The sequence below is a fragment of the Motacilla alba genome, chromosome 7, assembly GCF_015832195.1.
Source record: "Motacilla alba alba isolate MOTALB_02 chromosome 7, Motacilla_alba_V1.0_pri, whole genome shotgun sequence".
Classification (NCBI taxonomy): Eukaryota; Metazoa; Chordata; class Aves; order Passeriformes; family Motacillidae; genus Motacilla; species Motacilla alba.
Genome location: NC_052022.1, coordinates 22,441,986 through 22,467,456, shown reverse-complemented (window position 1 = coordinate 22,467,456; position 25,471 = coordinate 22,441,986). Strand labels below are relative to the sequence as shown.

The 25,471-nt window shown below is 40.9% G+C and overlaps 1 protein-coding gene across 5 annotated transcripts; it reads left to right on the top strand.

The window, feature by feature from the left end:
• The first annotated feature begins 1,691 nt into the window (after nt 1–1,691).
• On the top strand, nt 1,692–25,230 carry NFE2L2 (nuclear factor, erythroid 2 like 2). Of its 5 annotated transcripts, none has more exons than XM_038143008.1 (6): nt 2,054–2,174; nt 14,543–14,735; nt 19,872–20,141; nt 20,300–20,395; nt 20,738–20,917; nt 22,832–25,230. In XM_038143008.1, exons 3-6 carry the CDS (start codon nt 19,875–19,877, stop codon nt 24,038–24,040), a joined length of 1,752 nt encoding a protein of 583 aa, XP_037998936.1. In that variant the 5' UTR covers nt 2,054–2,174; nt 14,543–14,735; nt 19,872–19,874; the 3' UTR covers nt 24,041–25,230. The 5 variants fall into 5 exon arrangements, with proteins under 5 accessions (XP_037998935.1, XP_037998938.1, XP_037998936.1 ...); XM_038143009.1 differs by having other exon boundaries at nt 2,157–2,174; nt 14,634–14,735; XM_038143007.1 differs by lacking the exons at nt 2,054–2,174; nt 14,543–14,735 and adding an exon at nt 1,692–1,831.
• The last annotated feature ends 241 nt before the right edge of the window (nt 25,231–25,471 follow it).

The following is a 25,471-nucleotide window of genomic DNA, read 5'->3' as shown; positions in this document are numbered from 1 at the left end:
CAGCAGCTGCATTCAAAAGGTTTTTTAACTTGCAACAGCCTGCTTCAGTTAATCCAAAATCTTCAACAAGAACCCTTCTTGTTGGATTCACTTGGGTTCACTTTCAGACCTCAGAATAAAGTGGCACTACAAAAATAATATGCAGGAATATTTAAATTTTGCTGTTTGTTTTCCATTACAAGTGATTCATTGTCACCTTGCATTCTACCTCCATGGAATCAAAGCCATAGCATCATAAGATCTGCTTGAATATACCTAATTCATTCAGCACATCTCCTGGTCAGACCTCCACAGTGTGTTCAGTGGCTCCATGGATGTGCTTGAACTAAACTTCCAGTGTAAGGGAAGTGCTTCCACTACATCTTGTAGTTACCAAATATACACATAAGAAATCTACTTGCAGGTTCTTCTTCCTTCCAAGGGATATATCAATTTCATAGAATTACAGCAAGTGGTTTCTTTGGGTAGACACACAGCTGCAACATGAAGGTGCCAAGAACTTTTAACTACAGATCTATTGAATTTACACACTTGTGCTGTTTTTTAAGTTGTAAAGTCACAGTCTTGTACCTTGAAGGGCAAACCTGAAAATGAGATCTTCACCCTAGCTCTGTTTAAATGGCCCCAAAAACCCAGCAGCTGTGCATACCCAAAGCAGGGTCTGAGAGAAACTCAGCACAGCGCTCTGGCTGCAAAGCACAGAAAGTAAACACCCTCAAGGGAATCGGGAGATTTATTGGGTTTAGTATGAGTGTCCTAATTCCACACTATTTGGTTCAATTAGTCATTGCAAGTAGCCTCAGAAATGGGCTCAAGGAGTGATCAAAGGATCATGTGAAAGGTACATACTGTAATATGCTGTCAGCCAGGCTACACACACAATGGCAGCAGACCCTTTTCGAAGTGGTATTCAGTGCACTGAGTTGATTAACTGTTTGACTTTCAAGGGGAGTTCAGTTTCCTCTCTGAGTAATGTAATTTACCATATAACGACAGGTGCTTTAAGATAAGACACTGCAACAATTTGGTAACTCTGACACGTGTAAGGATGGCAGCCTGTGGCCTGTCTGCTCTAAAGCATCCTCCCTTACTTTTAGGCACGCTCTGGCACGTGCTTGGTGACGCCTGAGAAGTAGATGTGTTGGGGGCTGTGATGTGTTGTTTTAATGTGTGTTGCATATTAAATAGCCGGAAGAGGTTGATAAAATGGTATCAGGACTAACTAGTACCACTGCCGCTCCGAGGGGAACTTCGCCCGGAGCAACCAATTCCAAACACTTGGTGCGTGCCAACCCCGAATCTCCCCATCTCCGTTTCGTCTGGTTCGATGGCTCGTTCGGGACACCCTGCCCGGCAGCGGCAGCCGGCGCACACAGGGCTGTTCCCGGGGCTCTGCCGTGCCCCCGCGCTGCCCGCCGGGTTGCCGGCAGTGCTCCTGCTCCAGCGCCGAACCCACCGGCCTCGCCTGGAGCAGGGCCGCTTCTCCACTCACCGACGACACCCGGAGCAGAGGCTGCCCGGGGGGCGCGGGGCCGCAGGGCTCGGGCACTGGGCCGCGGCAGCGGCGAGCTCGGATGAGATGCCCGGCACGGCCGCCGCCGCTGCCGGGAAAGCCACCGCCTCCGCGGCTCCCGCGGGCGCTGAGTGGCTGCGCGGCCGGGCCGGGGCGGAGCGCGGGGGCGGCCGCCGTCGTCCCGGCGCGGCCCCGTTCCCAAGCAGCGCCGAGGGAAGCGGCGGGCGGTGCCGGGCCAGCAGCCGCCGCGCCGCGCCGTGCCGGCCCTGGCTGACCCGGCCCCGCGCCATGGAGGTCGAGGCGGCCGCCGCCGCGCAGGTGAGAGCGCTGCCGCCGCCCCGGGCAGGCCCGGCCGCTGAGGGCGAGGGGCGGGGCGCCCGTCACGAGCTCGCGGAGCACGTGGCGCGGGCCCGCCCCCCGGAACGTGCTGAGTCACGGTAGGGGCGGGGCCGCGCGGCCGCGGGGGCCGGGCCGGGCCGGGGTCAGCGAGGGCCGCCCGCAGCCGCCGCCCGCAGCTTCGGGAGCGCGGGCAGGGCCAGGGGCCGGAGCCGCCCCCGAGGGAGCGGCTGGGGAGGTGCCGGCGCCGAAGGGGCTGCCCGAGCCGGGTACAGCCTCGAGTCGCTGCCCCCGGCGGGCCCGAGCGCTCCCGCTTCGCACTCGGGTGAGTTACCGCCGCTTCCCGCTGCTGCGGCCCGGGCCCGCTCCTGGGCTGTTGCACAACCGCGGGCTGTCCCGGCGCCGCTCCGGGTTCGCCTTGGCGTCCGGATCAGCCTGGCAGACGGGGTGCCCGGCCGGGGGCACCTCCGCCTGCTGGAAAGCCCCGCCAGGGCTTCGCGCACAGAGCAGGCGCGGCCGGAGTGGCCTCTGCCAGGGCGAGTGTCCTGCGGGCTCAGAGGTGTTTGTGGTTTGTACTCGTGTGCTGTGGAGCCTCTTCGCTCGAAGCCTGGGGGAGTTCAGTACTGTTGTGTTGCAAACTAGTTGCACAAGAGCTGTGTGAATAACTGAAAACATAATTGAACTCCATTATTAATTTATATAATTGTGCTTTTCTTGGGCGTTTGAATAGAAGCGTATCCTTAACAAAATGCTAGGTTTAAAGAAGTAATACTTAAAAATTGTTCGGGAGCTGCTTTAATTCTTTTCATACTGCAAAATTAAGACTCAAGCGTTCTGATGCTCTTCTAGTGTGTGTTGGCATGCATATGCTGTGCGGTAGAGTTTCTTCTAACGTTGTCCATGCTTTAGGATATGTAAGTGGGTACTTCCTACAGGTACTATGACTTCAGCAGTATTGGATGTACCTTTTTCTGTTCATTGGACAGTTCCTTTTGAGTCTTGGGCTGCTTGTAACACTTCTTGGCCCATCTTTTTCTAGCCCTGGGTAGCACAGCCATGACCTCCGCCTTGCCTCCTCAGTTTGTTGGCAAATACTACAACAGAAATCACTGTCTTGGCCTGTGCTACGTAAGCACAGGTTTTGGTTTGCCTGTATTATCCAGACACTTTCTGCCTCATTCCTGAGGTTTTGCCTGTATTATCCAGGCCCTTTCAGCCTCATTCCTGAGGTGCTCTTAACAGACCGATTCCTGCGTATATGATTCTGTACCTTCTTCCCCAATCCACTCTGACCCCCAGAAACCTTGCTTTTGTTACTCGTTTGCCTGCTTTGTCAAACCCTCTTTACTAAGCCACCTGTTGCACTTTTCCTATCTGAGCTCGGCAGCTGCTGATTGCTTCTCTTGCAGACCTAGCCTGAAAAGGCAGTGTGTTTTTTAGATAGCAATTTATCGTCATCTTTGACATATATAGTCCTAAGTGCATACATTAATTGAAAAATTCACATTCCCTGCACCATAAAATGTTCACTCAAACAAGGAGGGACACAATCTGCATTTAGCCCCTCAGATTTTGTAAGCCAGCAGATGGGAAGGGTGTTCTTAGTGTCTGTGTGCCTGGCAGCAACAGTTATAGCAGTGAAGGTGAGTGTGATCAAACTCCTTAACCAGAATATAAAACCTCCACTTTCAGCTATGTACTTCTGGGGGAGTTAGCAGAACTATTGCTTGCAATATTCCTGTAAAAAGTACTCCCTTGTTTTACCTTTCTGCCTGGAAAGAGGATGCACTTCTGTGCACAGAGGTAAAACGGAATGTTGCCTACATGGACCTCAAACCATCCAAGAAAAGATTGCAGTGGAACAGGTGGTCTGGATGTTACAAATCACACTTGAGAAGGTCGGACTTGGTAGCTTTTCTCTTCAGTAAATGTGAAGTTTTTGAAACGGTTTTCTGTAACCTTGTAAAAACAAGCCACTTAGTTATTAAGTGTTGAGTCTCACAACAAGAGGGCAAAAAGAATTCCCTTTCCAACACAATGAAACTGTGGGTTGCACTAGATTGGAAGTAAGGCTGATTGGAACAGCTGGCAAAACCAAGTGGACAAATAATTGAGTGTGCATGCAAGTGTATCTGTTAGGGTTTTTCTACCTAGAGAGCTGTCCTGAAGAGTCTCCAGCACAATTAGTGTGATCTCTTCAGTACAGAGGGCTTTAATGAGAAATTACACATACTTTTCTTTTTCTTGACCTGCTACATTAAATTGTCAAGTGAGTGGGTTTATTTTTATTCTCTAATAGCCTCTCATTTCCACATGAGGGTAGATTCTGTGGGAGAGTCGAACAGGTGCCCTACTCAGGGCTGGCAGCAAGTCTTTGCTCTTTGCTTGTTGGGTTGGTTTTTTTTAGTTTCTTGATAATAGATTTAATAACATTATTGAATAGGAATATGTACCTGTAGATACATCTATTCATGTATCTCTGTGGATGAAATTCAGAAATGCCTATATTTCTGAATATATTGTTATCTACTAAAACGTAGGACAAGTTTGGAGGAAGTACATGAGAGAGTATCACAAGCATTTCCTTAAGTAAAAATGCATATATTTTGACATTTCCAGTAGTTCTGTGCTCACCATGCCATTGAGCTGTATTGGTAGAGCCTCCTTTCCTTCAGAAGAAAGAATATCTTTCGGTTAAGCCAGTGTTAGATATAATGCAGTGTAGCATGTTTGGCTGAAATGAATGTAGCCTAGCAGGAGCTGATCTTGTCAATCCATTCAGGAGAGCAGCTAATTGGATATTGTTATTAGTGTAGTAAATATCCATCACACAAATTCCTGTTCTGTAGCATGTCTTTAAAATGTGCCAAGAAATTAGAGTTGTATTGGGAACTGAGGGAAGTGCAACTTCATTGTCTCAGAAAACCTGACTATCTGACTTGAAGAAATTAATTTTTAGCGCTCAAAGTTGGAGAAGAGATTGGCTATAAAAGTTTATTGGGAAATGTTTGAAAGAGACCAAACTGGAATAAAAAAGAACATCCACTGTAAGCAGAAGGCAGCTGGCTGTTCTTGTGTGCGTTAAAGAAGTTGAGATGTCTTTATAGGACTGCGTGGGTGGTTAGGAAGGTTTGTGTTCATTTCCCACTAATGTTCATAGGCAAGAATAAATTTTGGCTTTCTGTCTCTTACTTTATTCTTTTTCTTTTTTAATTGAAAAAATAGGGATGTTACTCATCCTGAATAAGAATGCTGTAAGTTATGTATAACCCTGAAAGACAAGGAAATGGTTGAAAATTATTATTGTATCTATTATGCACCTGAATACTGGTTTGGTTTCTTTTGCTTTCTTTGCCTCTTAAATTTGCAAAGCAGAAAAATACCTGTTTGATTGGTACTGCTACTTCCGTGATCCTGACTGAAATGAATGTAGCAATAGCATCTTGAACATACTTATTTTGTTGAAAAAATGTCAGATACCTTTGCATAGTATGCTGGGCTTTGTGAGGTGATGTTGAGGAACAGTAGAAGTGGAAGGACCCAAGTGAAGTATTTGTTCTGAGTAAAATCAATTCATGCTATTCCTTTCTAGAGTTTTTCAAACATGGTTGTAAATTTTTTTTGTATTTGCTCCTTCAGTAGAATTAAGAAAATTCAAAAACAGTGAAAACTGTTGGAGTTTGTCACTGAAAGTTTTTGGAATGCAGCAGACTTTATAAGGAGAATGATAAGAGTCAATTGCAGCCTCAGAAAAGGGTGAACTTGAGAGAGAAAGAGAATATAAGGAAAGTCCAGATGAAGATGCCAGCAAATGATGCCACATGTACCCACACCTGTAACACTGGGTGTATGACTCATTGTGAAGAAGAAATCAGTTTGATTTTTGTATCTTGAGCACTCCTTTCTTTTTTTTCTCTTTGCAATTTTAAAGATAAGCTTTAAAATTACTAAACCATTCGCTAAATTTAGGTCAGTTTGTGCAAGTGTGATGTATTTCCAATGATTGTCTTGGCTGAAGTCAGTGCAGTACAAGTTCAGGCAGTAACCCATTGGCATGAATTAAATATTAATCCCCTGCTGATTGAGTTGCAGCCAGCAAGAAGTCCTGCGAAGTCTCTGGGTTAATCGCCTGGTTAAAGTTTGCTTTGGCCTCCATCTCATTCCAACCCTAAGTAAGCTATTATTTTAATGTAGCACATTCCTAGAAAACTTGAAAGGGTTTGAAGTCTGTTCAGTTTTCTGACCCAGTATATTATACCAAAGTTGGACTTTGTGCCACAGAATGCCACTCTAGGTGAAGGGGAAAGAATATGACACCTTAGTCGGCTCAGTCCTTTCTCAGCAATAAACTGTTTTAATTGGTTTTGAAAACACTTCATTTGCTACCTCTGCAAGTCTTTCAATATGACCAGTGAGAAGTCATGGAGAAGGAGCTGGAAGTCATGACTTTGAATTTGGATTATCCAAGGATGACTGATATACAGTGAACCACAATGCCGCTCAGGGTTGCTCAACTGCAATTCTTTTATGGCATATTTGTTTCATTAAGGTAAACAATTAAACCAGCGGTAAGAACTGAAGGCAGCAATGCTATCTGTAGTGCATAAAACTGCTGAAAATGGTGGAAGGCTTATCTGGAACAGATACTGGAAAATGCTTTCAATTCAAGATAGGTATTGTGTACTTTTAGCTTTCCTACCCAGTAACTGCTTTCTATATGGGAAAAGCAAAGCTAGTGATAGTCATGTATTAATTGGCAGTAGCAAGAATTAATTATCTTATAGCACTTAAGCTTTTCTAAAGAGCCATGATACTGCTCTGTGCAGCACAGTAGTGAAACAATCAGAGCAACACCTATTTTTCTGTATCTGTGATTTCTAAATACATATTTCTTAATTTTTGTTTACTATTCTTTAAAATAAGGAAATTAAAAAATATATTCCCCATTATATTATCTTGTTTTAATATTCCTTTAGTTTTACTTTGACATGAGTATGCCAACAGTGGCCATTTCAAATGGAAGCAAAGTCTCTCAGAACCATACATTTAAATTAAGTATTAATTTGGCACCATACCTTTAAATTAAATATTAATTTGGGTAGCCAGGCAATCTGTAACAACATCTAGTACAGGTAAATGTGTTTAATTATTTGACTGCTTTGGAGAGGAGCATTTGTCTTTATCTTATGAAGGATCTTCTGATTTTTGTTTTTTGCCATTTTGAGTTCTTCGTGAAATATTTTTTCTGTTTTCTTTCAGTGACACATTTATTTTTCAATGTTACATGTCAATAAATTGCCTTTGTATTTGCCTCTTAATTTATATGTTAATATGCACTTTAATATTCACTTTGAAATATTTAGATTTTTGACATGTTGTTCTGTAGATCTTGGAAAGCTATTAGGAAATAATAAGAGTGTTGATAACTCAAAGTTAAGTTAGCATTGTCCTATCAGCAGAGTATACCTGCTGTTCAGTAGTGTATTACTAAACCCTAGCACAAGTACTAATTGGCACAGCTCTAGTAGAATGGGTACAGCTTAGAAATAATACTTATGTGGCTGCAATTTTTGCACTACAGGTGCAGTTGAAGTTTTTTATTATATCGGTTCCGATTTGTGATTTTGGCCTGATTAGCTGCAGTTTTTATACTGGGAAGAAGGAATATAAAACAGTGTTGGTTTAGCAAAGTTGTTTGGAATATAAATGATTATTAATGTTTTCTATCTTTAAATGTAAACTAAACCTAAACCATTTCGTAAGATATGTCTTAGTTGTGGATGCTGTTGCAGTACTGAGGGAGTTGAAACCATTCAACATTGTACATGTTAGACTTTTAGCCTAACTTTTAGCCTAACTTCTGCAGTATTATTATTAGCAATCTAGTTAAAAAGGAGAAGAGAAAGGGAAAGAAAGTTCCTTTAAGATTGAAGTTGCAGCAACAAAGTTATGCAAGATCAGTTTGAAACCATCTCTTTAAAACCTTTTAAGGAAGTGTCTTCTGTATTGCTATGAAATGTAAAGATATCACCTTTTCCCTCCATGCCCCCACTTCTGTCTTGCAGTTTCAAAGTTTTATTGCTGTTTGCTGTATTGATTTCACATGCTGTCTCTTGTAAGTATAACAAAAAATTCCACTCCTGGAGACAGCTTGCGAAACAAAGTTTGCATACTTGAGAAATTGACTCAGGAGAAGCTTGGTTGATAGTGTGCCTGTAGGAGGAGGTTTGTTTTATGATTAAGGGTGTGTCTGTTTGCTGTGTTTGAAAATTAATACCTACAAAATGTTAAAGCAGTGACTTTTCAACAGTTGAGTTGTGTGAAAAGTTGCTGTGACTTCGATTTGCTTCCTGGTCAGATCATCACCACCATTTTGCTGTAAAGAGCTATGATAAAAAGATTACGGGGGTTTTTGTTTGTTTGAAACCTTGTGGTAAAATGAGTATCTTCCTACTTATTTCTGTAATTAGGAGTGGAAAGCTTCCTATGTTGCTTGGGCTCCCCATTGGGAGATCCCCATTCAGAATTCCCAGGCAGCATGCGGTTGGTGCAGGTCTGCCACTGGCAATGCTGCCTGCTCCCCCCATGTGAGAGGGGCAGTTTTAATGTCTGCTCTGCAGCCAGCCACCTGGCTGGGGGCACTTCATCATTTCTTCTTTCTGCCTTCAGGAGCTGTTTGCTTGAGTTACGTGCTCTTTGGTAAGAAGGCTGAATTTTGTTCTAAATCAGGGTATTTCCAGTTGGATTGCATGCAGTTATGTGACGATGACGTGTTCCACGATCAGCTGGGTAGCAGAACAATGGACAAGAGAGGTTGGCAGGGATGAGTGGGTGGCTCTGAAGGCTGGTGCAGCTCAGCTCAGAAGGGTAAGATTTTTGAATGCTTCATGGGTGGAAGGAGAACAGGGAGCCTGTAGCAGCAGAGGTCATCCAAGATCTGTCAGTAGGGGCATTCCACCCCATTTTTTGACACTAATGCTTGACTTCACCACAATTACAGGAGGAGTCCCTGATATGTCTGCACCAGTGCAGATAATATAGTCATGTTCTTGGTACAAAGTTACTGTAGACCCTGGTGCAATCTGCTGTGAATTACTTCACATGAGATGCATGGACATGTTTTCTGGTTTATGACACAGAATTATATTCACACTTGCCTTTGTTTCTACTGTAGATGGGTCTTGAGGTCTGTGTCATCTGAGGAATTTCTTGAAGATTGTCCCATTGATATTTGTAAAAGAAATCAAAAAAAACCTGAGTAAACTTTTGAAACAAGTAGGATTTAAGATGCCAAAGAATGATAATAAAAGCAAGTCACTAACAAAAATGGTGCTAGTAAAATAGCATAATATGAAAACCAGAACTTGTATTTGAATCAAAATTATGATTTCTGACACCTGGTCTTCCAAATTATTTAAATTTAATTATTTGGCTATGGAAATGCACATTGTACTTATGTGTCTTATAGCTGTGTAACAGCTATAACAGGTTGTAACAGAGAAGTACAGCACAGTGACTTCCAATACTGTGCTTTCTATTTTGGTTTTAGTATTTGGATTAGAATGTTTTCAGGTTAGTTCTTCAATTAATATGAATTGTTGTGACTCAGTGAAATGTTGTAGTGCCATGGAATCTTTTGTGGCTTGATTTGTAATCCTTTAACATCGACCACTTCAGGAGTCTAGTCTGCGCTGACCGCTCTTGGGAATCTTTGCTCAGCTGACAGTGTGTACATATCTAGACATCTTTCATCTCTCAAAGTGTATTTTTGTCAGCAAAGTGAAGAATGGAAGCCACTTAAATAATAAAACTGTTAATGGAGTGCTTCAGATTATTCTGAAACTGTCACTAAGGTCAGACCCACAGAATTATCTTAAATTCAAAATGAAGCTTGGGATGAGAGTTTTTGATAAAATGGGCTATGAGTTCTCCTGTATACTCTAAGGGGACAGACATAGAAAAAGCCCCAAGGACAGTGGTAGGTGGTGGAGGCCCTTGATTTGGACGGGAGAGTTACTTATGGTTGAGTTTTGCAGTTTTGTTGCTCTTTTGAAGATACTGAGCATTACTTTGGCAAGAGGTATAAAACCATTTACGTGCTCTGGTTTATGCCTTGGAAGATGAATTCGATCCTTTTGCTTTCAGGATTTACAAATTGAAAAGTGAGGGCTGGGATGTACCACACAGACAAAGCTTTTGTTTTCTGCCCAGTTACTGTGCACTTCCTCAGTGGGTTTACCTCTTTTAAGCAAAACCTGTCATTGTGGACAGGAATGATAAATTGACATGTTGGCCCTTACTGAGCTTTCTGATTTAGCTGTTTAACTTTGCAGGACCTTAATGTGAAAGAGATTCCTGAAGCCTTTGTGGGGGCTGAAGATTTCTAGAGGCTTGCTTTTTGCAGATAAATGAGTGTATTACAAGTGCTTAAGAAAATGAGTAAAATCTGCCCTTGCTTCATTCTGTGGAAGGATAACTCAAGTATCTTGGTGTGGCTAGAGAAAAGGGAAAAGTGATACAAACTTTTTTCATGCAAATTAAATAATCATTTCTATGATGCTTTGTGTAAATTTAGGCAGAGTGTTTTTGGTCAATAGTACACAGCTGAATGGTGTTATTCTTGACTAAAGTATGTCACTAATGAAGACTGTTCGCAGTGTCAAATTAAGTTCACAGTGCCATTTAACCATGAATTACTCTTTTGGAAAAATATTGCCAGCACAGCTAAAATGTGCCCCTCTGGATACCCCTTTCTCAAATCTGTTATGATTCTGTACTGCCCAATGATGAGCAGTTGAATAGCAGTGTATTTTTGCCTCTTTTCTGGGTTTGGTTTCTTTTCCCCTTGCAGAAACCAAATTAGAAGTGTGTTAGAGGTTGAACACTCACAAAACCCCCCAACCTGCTTGTTTAGTGAGAACTGTGCACTGACTGAATTCCCAGCACTGTCTGTATGGATTATGTATGTGAAAAGGGCATGTTAATTGCAGGACCGACTCACTATTTAATACCTGCGCCCCATGGACTTCACGGGAACTGTGTAGCCTATGTACTCCGGCAGATGTAGGCACATCTGGAGCAAACACTGTTCCCTGCAATATAACCCTGTTCTTAAGCTTTTAGTCTTAAGATAGTACTCCTGGCTGATGAGCTGTTGGTGTGGAATTTCCTCGATGCAGCCACAGTAGCTGTCTGTTTCTGAAAGAGGGCTGCTGGGTATGTGCTAGCAGGAGAACCTCATTGCTTTCTAACTCACCCAGGTACTCCAGTTGCTTGCCACTGTAGTTTGGTCCACAGACAACAATAACAAAGTAAGTTGCTTGTGAGATGAGTGGGGTGGAAGTTGACAAGACGTGCCTCCCGTGGCATTAGAGTGTGCAGTGTCCCCATCCAGGCAGTGCTGCAGCTGTAGTGACCCTGTGACTCGCCCAGCCATCAGAAAAACGACAGCTGGAAATGGGGTTTTTAAACTAAGATGCCAATGCAGTGAAAACTTGTAATACAAGAAAGATATAATCCTGGAGAATATATGGACCCTCAAACACACAGTTTTCATGTTTGGTTTGAAATATGCTTTTCCAAAAGGTGTGAAATCAAAATAGTGGCTAATGGGGTATAATCCAAGATTTATACAACCTAATGTTATTTGCAGTTTTTTAGGTTCTTTCCTCTGTTCCTATGTTCATTTTGCTTCCTGATTTGTTTGATTTGACAAAAGAATGTACTATAATTTGACTGGATCATGTTTCCCAGATGACTGAGCCATTATTATAAACAAATCCTCTTGTGTATAAACTAGTGAGTATCCTGTGGCAATGTCTGCAGAGGACATGTTTGGCTAGGCATAGCGGAATAGCTTAAAGATAAAATTTTCTATATTGAACCCACAGTATTTGAAAACCAGTTACCTGTTAAAGTGGGATGCAAAGGCTTTTGTATTCCTGTGGTTAAAAGATCAGCAGTATTTTTCTCATATTATCTGTTTACATATAGGGTTTTATTGTTGTTGTATAAATGACAAAATTCAATAAATGCCTGTTTCATTATGATGCTGTTTTCACTTGGGAAGAAAAAAACCCTCCAAACACAAATAAAGGCATTAAAGCCATATTTTGTTTCAGGAAGAGCTGGTCTATCTGAGATGGCTGCTGTTTGAATACCTTTCAAAATGGAGTTATGTGGTGCAGTACATGGTGATTCGACAGCAGCTAGAAAGTCAGCCACAACAGAATTGCTCTCTTTACTTGTTGGGGCAGCACAGCAGAATTTTGTTGATGTATCAAGCAAAATCAAATAGACAGACTAACCCACTCCTGGTAAACAATCCCGTATTTTTGCCAGCCTCCCAAGTTCATTATGTGTAATAGATTGTAACTTGAATACATATTAACTTTTTTGCTAATATGGGTAATAGATTGTAATAGCAACTTGTGTAATAGATTGTAACTTGAATACACATTAACTTTTTTGTGCTTATTGACTTAATTTTGTAATGCTGCTGATGCAATATAAAGAAATAGCAAGTCAATAACTCTGTTAAGCTGAAAGAAGCATTCAGAATTGGAGTGTAAGGGACTGCAGCACTGCTAGCCAAATACACTGTGGAAAAGTGAAAATTGGATTAACACAATATAATTAAGACTGAAAAGGGAAAAGTAGAACCCATTTAACTAAAACAGCAAAGCTCTCAAAACATGTATGGCTCTCTGCTTTGGATACAAATGCTTCAGAAAGCACTCTGGGATGTCAGAAATTTTAGGACTAAGTTTGAAGAAGTGGGATGACAACCATGGCCATTTTTAGCTTGTTCTAAGCAGCCATGGTAGCACTTGTAAATATGGGCATAATTCAGTTTATTTAAGAAAAATTCATTGTAATCAGTTCACTATGTTAGACCTTACGCTGTCTTTTCTTTATGACTAAGGCAGAAATAAGGGAATTTGGAGCAGATAACAATGCATGATAGATCTGGTCCTCAGCACTAGAGGATAACTTTGGAAAAAACAGGTACTGGACAAAGAAAATATGTACCAATGTCAAACTAAAGATACTGCTTTCTGTAAGCCATGCAAATGAGGCTGTGGATTTGGGATTTCATTTTTTTTTTAAAGTACGTTGAGGTGGCATCAGTCCAGACCCCATTCAGCCTCTGGAAACCAACACTCTACATTAAACTCCTACTAAACTACTATTTTAAACCCACCATCTCAAATATGTATTGATTAAACAATTTAGAAAAGCACAGCTGCTTCTGGAGTGTCTGAGATAGATCATGAAACAGGCTTCTGCAGAAAGATCTGCAGCACTGAGCAAGAGTCCCCTGATCTGTACTGTAAATGGTCACCTCAAAGCAGACCAGATGTTGAGGGAAAAGGACATAGATATGTGTTTCTGCCTGTTGGTGACGAGACTGAGCCAGAGAGGAGAGTGTTGCTCCTGCTGCTGTGCCCCAGGCTGGGAGTCCTGTGAGGCACTTGCACATGCCCAGTATTTTAGGGAGTCTCAGGGAGGTGGGGATTGATTGATTTTGCAGAATAAGAGAGCACTTACCAGAGTGAAGTAAGCTGTTGTGTGTCCTTCCTTTTCCTCTTTGCTGTGTTTCTGATGTAGGTGTTTACCTATTTTGGTCTTGCTTTACTGTTAGCATTAGTATTTTGCAGGTTTTGGAATTGAAATAAAGTTAGTACATTAATGACCATAAACAGCCTTCAACAGCTATTTTTTATTGCAGTTACATTCTTGCTCATTTTACGTTCTTCAGGCTTAAAGGAACTTGTCTTTTCACTACACAGGGTGAAAAGAAATAAATACCTTGCTTTTTACAAGGTATATATGAGGTGTATTTTCTCCCTGGCAGTTTGGAAAACTTACTTGCCATGGAATGCCTTCAAGAAAACCATCATATTGAGAGCTGTACACAACTTACAGACTTAGACTTTGTTGATACATTCCTGGAGTATGACATTTTGGCTAAAATACATAAATAATCCACCTCTCAGAGGAGTTGTTTCTGGAGTGAGGGATGGGATAATGGGTGAGTAGTATCCAGAATTGTACTTCCAGCCAGGCAGAACTTCTCCAGGCTTTGTCGGAGTAATGCCCTTAGACGAGGCTTGTAGTGAAGCTTTCTTAAGAATGCTGGACAATCCAGCCAAGAAATTTTCAACTAATCTAATTTGTAAGTGTAGACTCTAACAACTTGACATTTATTAAGATAGCTTGCTGTAATACAGTGGGAGGTACAGTCTGGAATATGAGATGTGTGTTAGGAGAAAATAGAAATTTGCATACATAGACTTAACATTTCAGGAACTGATCTTATCTGGCTCTGTTGGGGCAGAAAAATGTCCCAGTAGGCATGGACAGCATTTAACAGGGTTATTTATAAAGACAGGGAGTGAAAATTCTCTTACAATATCACTCCTTTAAAGCTAGGGGTTTTCAACCCATTTTGAATCCTTTCATAGGTAAGTTAGGCTGCCAGGGCTTTAAGAGTGTTCTGTGGCTCAGGCATCCAAAGACTTTAGGACCAGGAGGAGGGAATGGGCACGAAGAAAGAGAAGCAGACTGGTGCAATGTCAAAACATACTGGTTTAGTGCCAGTACAGTCACACCAGTGTTAGATGGCACAAGTATGAAAGACAGAAAAAAGGCATCCCCTTCCATCCATCCAAGCACCTTATTTCCTTCCAGATTTCTCAGAAGGTCTTGGTGAAAAATATGGGATAGCAGACAGCTCTGCAGGGCAGTCGGGGATTTGACCTCGTGTATTCACAAATGTCAGGTTGCTGTCATCTGGCTGTGTTTGACAACTGTCCATTCTGTCACACTCCAAACGCTGAATTCAGACGTCTGAAATTGCTATTGTACTCCTCTCCCCACCAGTGTAAGTAACTTCTGTCATTCCCTGTCCCCCATTCTTCCTGATTTTTTTTTAAATTTAGAGTTTTGGGCTAACTTTATCTGCTTTCTGTTCTCTCTTAAACATAAGGCTTATGTGTCCAGAATTTTCTTCTGTAACTGTAAGCTGTAATTAAGAAACTTACCTTGAAAAATATTTAGAAAACAAAACAGTAGTTATGGAAATGCCAGAGATTATCCAAAAACATTAAATTATTTATAAATAAATCTTAAAAATGACTTAAAAATCAGTTTCTCCAGAGAATAATGAGATGAAAACCTTTGGCTGTTGCTTCCACTGAACTTTTCTTAAGTGATAAGATGCTGCCAGTACAAGCTCCTCTTGTACTTGCCTTACTACTTGATGGCCTCCTTTTTATTCTTGGCTTGAAGTGTCTCACTTGAGCCTGTCTCACTTCCAACACAGTTTTTTTAATTAAAGCAGAAATGTGAGGTGCTTTTTTCCTCATTCCCTTCACTTCCTGGAACACGTAAGTGATAAGATAAAAAGTGAGGGATACTTTGCCCTGTCTCTTTCTGTGGGTAAGCTGTAGGAATGTTTCCCTGCTCTTGATGCAGTGCTGGCCTGAGCTCCCAGCTGGATGCCATAGCCATTGACTCTTGCTCTTCTATTGACTCCTGCTGGCATGGGAAGTCATCTGTCTTTGAGGGGTTAGGTGCTAACAGATCATGGCAAAGGAAAAAAAATCCTTGTCTGGTGGGAGATTCTTCTCGTGTTATCTCAGTTTATGGTGCAAAAGGCATGATTTGAGAAGTAAATGCACAAAGCTCACAATGCACTCTGTATCCAGGGGATAGCTTACAATGGGTTGAAGGAGTTGAGATTATTTCTCTCCTTACACTTGGGCTGCTGGATGTTTCCATTCTAGCAAGGCTACCTGTCAATGGCTCATATTCCAAATAACACCAAAACCAGTCAGATAAACCAGACAGAGATGAAACAAAAGATTAGCATTTTGTTTAAATCACAGAATTCAGTCCATGAAAGTAACATGAAAACAGGGTCTCTTTCCTTTGTTTACCCTTCTGCAAACATTTGCTTAGGAGCAATAAGAGTTAATTGTCAAACTTTACAATGTAGTCAGAGATTTTCTCATAAAATGTATAACAGACTCTGCCCAGATGGCAAATGCTGATATGTAAATCTAAAACATGAAAATTTCCATTGAGGGCCAGATGGTGGCTTAATGTGAATTGTTTAACATTTATGTTTATCTTATTAAAAGTGCCTTTATATGTCCAAACTAAGCTATCAATGTGGTTGGAAGAGCATATCACTAAATGAACAGAAAAATCAAACCATCAGTACAAGGCACCTCCTGCTTACGTGGATCATGGGAAAGCAGACATGTCTTCTGTTGAGAGAAGTTGTTTCTCTGTCTTCACAATTGTGAAGAAAATCAAACTGAAATCAACCAAAATCAAATGACTGTTTGTCTGCTTGGGAAAAGTCTTAAACCCATACAGTTTTCTTCAAAGTTAGAAATGTTGGATGATGGTAATCTGCAAGTTGAATCCCATAATGCATTTGCCCTTGGCCAAGTGTTGGTGTTCGGAGGGAGAGAGCTGAGCTCCAGGCGAGGGGGAAGCACCACGGCTGCAATCCCTTCTGGGCACAGGCCGGGCTCTTCCTGCGTGGCCCCTTGGCTCTGCCAAGCCCATCATTTCCTCTGATGCAATCCAAGAAATTGCACAACGGAGGAAAGAACAAGTGGGCGCTTGTGGAGGCTGTCACATGAGGCTGCGCCTTTGCAGTAAATGTGTCTGATATTCAGGGAAGTGGTCAGCCTTGCTCTGAAGGGCAGCAGCCAGCTCTGGGTCAGATGAATCTCTCACAGGACTCTTGGTGCACGTGTTCCAGTTTAGAGGCCAGTCTGTGCTCATTTGTCCCTCCAAATGAGTCTTTCTGAGACCAGCACGTCGTGTTGAGGCATCTGAAAACCAGCGGGTCGCTCTTGCACAGGAGAGGAAAGCACATTTTAATAGCTGTAGTTTTAACCCTCCAGGCATTGAGTACACTATTACTTCTGGGATACTTTCACAGCAGAAGGGGAAAATTGCCTCAGTGGTGAACCTAAGGTAGAATGCCTGTCTCTGTGGGTACCTCTGTGTATGTGGGTGCTGGTGTTCGACAGGGCAGGGAGATAAAGAGGAAGACTGTGGGGAGGCTAAAGGAACAAAATTGCAAAATGTTTGCTTTAGACTGCAAGGGTTTTTTTAAGAGTTCTTTGCCATTACCGCGTGCTTGTGGTTGTGATTCATTCCTCAGTGAATCACTTGTCAGTGTTGACTCCCTTAACTTTAACCTGAGGCTTTGGACTAATGACCAGAATACTTTTTTTTCCCTTGAAAAGGGAAGTATTACTAAAAGCATTGGTTGAAATTATAGATAAGTGTTAAGTGGCAGGTTAATATTTAAATCAGTGTGCTGTTAGATACTACATATCAGCATATTGACCAGAAGAACACTTCTTCCGTATAGCCCATTTATGTTAAGAGTAATAGTAGTTGAATTATTATTCAAAGTTAAGACTAACATTGCTGTATTTATGTACAACTTTTCAAACTGAAAATAGGAGGGCTCTTTTCCAGTTACATGTTGGTAACAAAAACAAAACAACCCATCCTTTTGGATTTAAGCATCACTAGCACAACTAAATAAAATTTAAAAGTGCTCCTGACAAGCAGTGCCCTCCAGGGTAGAGCATGACGCTGTTTGGCACAGCTCAACTCTCTGCTAGAGATAAGACACTGACCTAAATATGGTCACTCAAAAAATAGTGACAGGAGCCAATCAGTGCTGTCATATTTGTCAGACAACAGCTCGAGATCCTGACAACCTTGATAAGTACAGGAGCATATTCATTCAAAAAAAGAATCCTGAACTGACTGCTGCACACACAAAGTGGTGTACAGCCACAGCGTTTTTGGTCAGCCGGTGTCTTTGGAGACATCTCATCCCACAAAGGAGGCAGCACCCAAAGCTGCTTACTTTGATAATGAATGTTGCCATTAGAATGGCTGAAAGAGGTAATAGCTGTGTCCTATGTTTTTGTACTAAGGCTACATGGATTTTCTTCTTAAGGAAAATGTGTTTTGCCTTCTGTAGCTACAGAAAAAAAACCTTTTGTTTTTCATGGTTTAACCTGAAACTGAGCAGCAGTTCTTCTTGTGCATTATACACACACATGCACAGAAAAATCTTTTGAGTCACATTTTTAATGGTGCTTTGTAAATGAATAATTCTGAAGTGAGCCCTAAAATCCAGATCCTGCAGTTTTATCCAGAACATATTGCAAATGCTCAGAGATTAGGAAGCACTTTTGGATCTGCTGCAGAAGGAGACACTGAGCAGCTGGTAAACTACTGGCCCTTAATGAAGCTATACCATATTGCAGCATCTACAATTACTGCAGAACTTAATTAGTTCATTTTACCCTGCCAGTCTGGAAAGACCAAACATTGTCTTGGGCAGCCACTGTAATAATTTCAGCTTCTTCATTGCTGGCCATTAAAGCCGAGTTTGGTATCTCCCAGCAAGGTATATTAAATATATTTTAGATTTGGAAGTGCCTGCATTGTGTTACACAAAGATATTTTATGTTAATTACCCAATTTTAGTAAAAAAACATTTTTTTTTAGTTATTAGTAGAAGTTCATGCCATGTGGAATGAGGACACTGAATTGGTTTGTTCAGACGTGGACTTGGCCTAAAGCTTTTTGCCATAGCTGTTGTACAGATGTGATCATTTTGAATGGCAGCATGAGCTGGCATTCAGGTTACTTTGCTTCTCTGTTTGAAATTAACCTTCAGAGAGAAGGGAATGTTTTAATTTGATACGATGGCAGAGAAATTCTATCTTGGGTATAGAGCTGGTGGGTGAATCAGGAAGGTTCTGTTTGAATGAAATGCAGTATTTGGTGTATTACTTGTATAGTTTAATCTGATGAGGATGCCCAGCACTGAACATTATTTTCACATGCTGCGCTAAAGGGGGCATTTTAATTTTAAGCATAATAAAACATGATGTAAAATCAAAAACTTCCAGGCATCAGCTAAATAGTTGGCATTTACCCATCTGAGAAATGTGGCTAGCAAGTATTAAAATTCTGTATCAGCAGGCATACAAATTGATACATTTTGAGTGTTAGAGTGTTTTCTACATAGAAGAAAATACTCTAGACTTCAGCCCTAAGAATATTGACTACTTGAACAGTAAAAAACTAAATCAAAATAATCCACTAACCCCCTTGCCCCCTCCCAATAAAAAACCTTGATCCAATAAATTAAAAGTAATTGTAGCCATAGCAAATAGTATTAAGCAATTGCTCTTTCCTCGATAGCAGAATTCCATTTGGACTCCGTGATGAGCCAGGGGCCATCTCATTAACAGTATTTGAGACCCTGCAATCACTGTTTATACTCAGCTGCTCCAAACCAGCCACATTTAGAACATCAACACAGACTAAGCTTTAAATTACAATTTTTTACTAATAGTCTAAATAATTTTCTTTAGTGCTAGTGATGTTATGTCACTTGGTGTCTTTGAAACCAGATTCTCTTGCAGCTCTGTTCTGCTGATCTTTAATACCAGAATGGAACATTACTAATCCAAAATACATTTTGCATGGCTATTATGGTTACTTCAGGAAGCCTCCATCATATTTCTAGGCAGCTTTTGCAGTTCTACAAGAACATGTGAAAAAAAAATTTACACGGTCAAACTTCTCCATTTCTCTCTTTTCACCTAAAAATTACTTTCTTTGTGACAAATTCATTCTGTATCTTCATGTTTTCCGTGAGACAAGTCAAAAACTAATATATTTATCCTCTGGCTAGTTCCTGTATTACCTTACCACTTGTAATAAATTCTTGGTTTCTGTGAGCCGCTGTGTGGGCCACAGAAAGCAAACCACCAGATCACACACTTCAGAAAGGTCATATAGAGCCATGTTCTATGTTGATAATTTTGTAGGATTAAGAGAATAAGCTTCAGTTCCATGAGTCTGCCCATTTGACTCAGAGATCTGAAGCTTTGCTGTTGTTCTAAACCAGTTCTGCCTGGGAGGAACTTGCTTAAAAAAAGCATTTCTGTTGCAGGATATGAACTTGATTGACATCCTTTGGAGGCAAGACATAGACCTTGGGGCAAGACGTGAAGTTTTTGATTCTAGGCAGCGGCAGAAGGAGTATGAACTCGAGAAGCAGAAGAAACTTGAAAAGGAAAGACAAGAGCAGCTCCAGAAAGAGCAGGAGGAAGCCTTGCTGGCTCAGCTGGAGTTAGACGAAGAGACAGGTGAATTTGTTCCTGTGCAGCCAGCTCAGTGCATTCAGTCAGAAAATACTGAGCGACCCGTTCCTTTCTCACAGGTAAACTCCAGTGGTTTGAGTGTGTTTAACCCTTTTTCCATTAACAGGAAGGCATAATGCTAGTGGCTGCCTAAAATGAATTTGCATGTGTTGCTGTAATGGAAGATCTTCTGTTACTCAAAGATGCAGTAACCTTTTTTCATAACTTTCCTGTTTAGACTACAGAGCCTTCAAAACCAGAAGCTGAGGCCTTGTCCTTTGATGACTGCATGCAGCTTTTGGCAGAAGCATTCCCATTTATAGATGAGCATGAGGTAAAAATGCACAGTTCAGTGGTTTCATGGGTAGTTTTCCACAGGGTCAGTCTCATGTCTTCTCTGACTAAGATTTGTCTTCACCATAAGACTAATTTGTGATCTTTCTCCTCAAGCTGGCCCCAGCTGGCATAAAGCAGTGAGTAGGCTTGAGCTTATTTTTATAATATTCCACTATATTAAAAAAATGCTTTTCCTAAGAAACACCTGTTTGTTCTGCAGAAATGGTAGAACTCCAAAAACTAGGTTTTTGCTTTGGAAAACGCACATTTGATTTTTTGAGTGGGTTTTTTAGTTATCGTTGTTTGTTCGGCTTTTTAATTGTTTGTTTAAACCCTTCAGGCTTCTTCAGCTGCATTTCAGTCAGTGGTTCCTGCTCAGGTCAATAGCAACCCAGCCTTTGTTTCCTCTGATCAAACTCAGCCACCTGAATCCCCTGATCTAGAACAACCCACTGATGCAGAGAATATGCAGAACATAGAGCAAGTTTGGGAAGAATTATTGTCCCTTCCAGAGTTACAGGTTAGTATGACAAGCACCTGAAAAACAAAGCATGTTATTTTTGGAGGACTGTGGTACTTTGGAGAAGGCAGTACAACAGCATCTGAACAGATGGTGACTATGACTTGGTTTCTACACCTGTAGGATGTTTATAAGTCAATATAAGCTTTAATTTTTTTCAAAAAGAGTATATTGAAAAACATGTAGAAAGCATGAAATGAGTTGTTTATGGATAAGCCTTAATGAAACACTTCTCAGCCAGAACTTCCTCATGTTTGTGAGGAAAACAGCAAGTCACTGTTTGCCTCTGTGTGGTACAGCGTGACCATCGTTAAAATGCAGCTGCTCAGAAATGGACACTGCTGAGTCATGGATCTACAACAGAAATTGTTTTCACAAGTGTTACTGTAAATGTTGGGGGCTTTTTGGCAGTGTCCAATTGTGTGAATATGATTACTTTTGCATTCAACTTTTATCTAAGGAAAAGGTTTTTTAAAGCTGATAATAGACTATATATTTAGGTACACAAAAGAGTCAGGTATATTTATATTAATGCTGTTCATACATATTCAGTAAGAACTTATGTAATGTACATGAACTGGATATTTCAAAAGAACAAAAGAGTCACTTTGCTAATACAGAGAATATGTAGGGATTTTTATCCTATGTTTATATTTCTATTTTCTTTATATTTGATTATAAAACTGAGTAAATTTATTTTCAAATATATTACTGTAGAATGTCATCAAGCTTTCCAGCATGCTGCTGCTCTACTTTATGCTGTTAATGCAAGAGATGACTGCTTGGTGGAGTGCCCATAAATCTGAATCATATTTCAAAAAACTAGAGTGAAAATTTGCAGGAGCTGAATTTTTCCTGCCACTCTCCCTCTTCCCTTTGTCTTTTTTTTATTTTTTATATTCTTCTAGTTTTCTAACCTGATTACTCTGTTAGGCTTAAATGCCCCACATAAGTAACAAGGGCAATTGGCTGTGAAGAGGCAGCAGTAATGGTGAAAATACATTAGGAAACCAAAACAAAATAATATATTGCAGTAATTCTGAATAGTAATTGAATAATTTTCTTGAAAAAACAGATAATTAAAATGAGGGCACTGCCTTTTACAAATTATGTTTAGAGAAATGGAAAAATAGAGCTCTCACATTGAAAATCTTAGCTTAAGCCATGAACAGCCTCTACTTAAGTAATTCTTGGGGGACAGCAGGCCTGCTTATTTCAGCTTCAGTTAGGCAACTGCCAGCTCATTATAAATTTGTTCTTGTAGCCAGTTAAAGCCCATCAGTGGAGCAGTCTGACACTCACACTGGTGTTAGCCAGCTGAACTATTGTGTTTGCCTGGCTCCATGTTAACACTTTTCTTACTTCAGCAAGAATTACATTGCTCTGTGCTGAAAGATCCTTCATTCAGTAAATCCTAGAAGAATCTTGTTTTTGAGGAACTGTGACATGAAAGTAATAGTGCTAGAAGTTATTGTTTGCTGTACATGCTCATTAAGTCTCATTCAGGAATTTTACATTTCTGTACTCATGCCATTCCTGGTGGTGCTTGTGAGAAGTTCAGACCTGGCAGCTCCAGGATCCCCCCTAGCAATTACCAGAACAGGAGGGCTCCATGCAGTTTCCAGAACACATTGGAATGGGTGTCTTCAGCATCTTGCTCTGAGCCTGAGAGGCTCTGCTCTCTTACTCTAAAATGCTTTGTCCAGAACAAGTTATATTGTGCTCTTGCTTTGGTATCTGTCATCTTCCTTGACTGCCTCTTCACAGCACAAGGGTGCTGCATCTAGACTACAACAGTGTTATAAAACCCCTTTATGTCCATGTTGATTGCTATTTAATGCTTTTGGGTTGTAGAAAAGGATTTTATCAATTGCAGATGTGTTACTCAACTTCTCCCTTGCATTCCCCATCTAGTGCCTGAACATTGAAAATGATAACTTGGCTGAGGTGAGCACAATCACGAACCCTGAAGCCAAGCCAGCAGAGATGCACAGCAGCTGCAGTTACTGCAGCTCATTACCCATGCTGAAAAAAGACATTAACTGCAGTCCAGATTTCCTGGATGGTATGGAGGGCCCCTTCTCGGGCATTTTGCCACCAGAAGACACCAGCCAGCTGAGTGTGAACTCTTTAAATGACACATCCCCTTCAAACCCTGATTTCTGTGAGGATTTCTACACCACGTTTATTGATACAAAGGTGAACGGTGATGCAGCAGCAACGAACACTATCAGTCAATCCCTGGCAGACATTTTAAGTGAACCTATTGATCTTTCTGACTTTGCACTGTGTAAAGCTTTTAATGGCGACCACTCAGGGACCAGAGCAGAATGTAACGATTCTGACTCTGGTATTTCACTGAATGCAAGTTCCAGCGTAGCGTCGCCGGAACACTCTGTGGAATCATCTGCCTATGCAGATAAGACTTTGGGTTGCAGCGATTCTGAAATGGAAGACACGGATAGTGCTCCTGGAAGTATGCTGCAGAGCAGTGCTGGTGTGTACTCTTTGCACCTCCAGGATCGAGTGTTTTCTTCCTTAGGGCCAAGCACTCAAAGACCAAGTTTGCCACGTACAACCGCACCAAAGAAAGAACTCCCTCCTGCTCCCAGCCAACCCAAAGCTCCCTTCACAAAAGATAAACCTCCAGGCCGCCTTGATGCTCATCTCACAAGAGATGAGCAAAGAGCAAGAGCGCTGCAGATCCCTTTTCCTGTTGAAAAAATCATCAATCTCCCCGTTGCCGACTTCAGTGAAATGATGTCTAAGGAGCAGTTCAATGAAGCCCAGCTTACACTTATTCGAGATATACGCAGGAGAGGCAAGAACAAAGTGGCTGCTCAAAATTGCCGTAAAAGAAAACTGGAAAATATAGTAGAACTGGAGCATGATTTGAGTAACCTAAAAGATGAGAAAGAGAAATTGCTTAAGGAAAAAGGAGAGCATGACAGGAGCCTTCATCAAATGAAAAAGCAATTCACCACCTTGTACCTCGAGGTCTTCAGCATGCTACGTGATGAAGATGGAAAGCCTTACTCTCCTAGTGAATATTCACTGCAGCAAACTAGAGATGGCAATGTCTTTCTTGTTCCTAAGAGTAGGCAGTCAGGGACTAAACTTTGAAGGGCAGTACGGCTGGCTCCTGTTCTCTGAGTTACCAGTTTGGTATCATTATCATGATAGTTTTTACTGTGAGGTGGAATGCAGAATTAAGTAATATTTGTCAAGTTTATGCAATGATAATTTTGAAGTTGTTAATTAGTTTATGAAAGATGCAAGTTGAAAATTAATCACATAATGCAGATGGGCATACACAAAATTTTTAATCTGACTTTATAACAGACATTGCCTTCTTATAGCACCACTTTGACTAGTTTCCATATATATGTAAATATTTAAATATGCCATATTTATATACTGTTCCTATCTATTGTTATATTCATAGATTTGATATATATATATATATATATATATAAATGATTTTAGCCTTCTGAATATAATTTCTTGCAAGACAACCAGGATGGCTTCTTATATTTTTTATACATATGCAATAGTGTTCCCTATTTTTCTTACACATTTATACTTGCTTTATATTTAATATATTAATTTAGTATAAAAGTTGACACTCAGTGTTTGATTTTGCCTTATCAGCTCATTAAACTTTTTTAACTCTACTTCATACACATTTATTTCCTTAAAGGAGAGAAATCCTTGCTAGTTTTTCCAAGACTAAGTCTTCCTCTAGCATAATTATCAATCACACAGCAGTGTGAGCATTACCAATGCTTCATTCAGCTTCATTTTAATAACCTTTGGAAAGACCATGTAACACAAAGTTTGCAGTCTATGCAGTCTCACATTTTTTGTTTTCTTCTTTGAACACTATGAAAATTCACGAGATTTTTTTCCAAAGGCATTTAAAATCTGTTAAAGCATTGTCAGCATTATGCATTTTTCCAGCTAAAATTTCTGTAGGCTTTTGAGCAATTCTCCTAGAAATACACTACTGTGCCTCTGACTTCAGTCAATGAGCATCACCTCTCCCTGCTGTTACTTTGGTGCTTATGGAAAACTGCATACTAGCAGCCATCCACCTGCTCTGTTTGGAATCTCTGCTCGGTGAATTGAAAAGCTTTGTGGAGTTTAAATTATGATTTATAAAAGAGCGAAAAATGGGCAAATAAATAGCATGGTTTTGTTTACTACTCAGAAGAACTCATTGCACTTGATTGGTTTGGATTTCTTCAATACAGAAAATGCATAATTTGTAAGACATGTTGATCTGAACATTAAAAACTCTCTTCATCCCTGTGCAAGTTCTAAAAGGCATGCTTGATCTGATTTTTTTCTTGCCACTGATGGTCCATATCATGGGTAGGCACTGGGGGATGCAAGACACTGCTGCCACTTAAAGCAAGACGACTAATCCATATTTGAAGATGGCAATTTCAGAGCATAGGCATCTAGAAGCACACCCAGCCATGGCCCCAGACAGTCAACAATGACACACAGTAACTCTTAAACACAGGCAGGGGCTGAATGCAAAGCACAGAG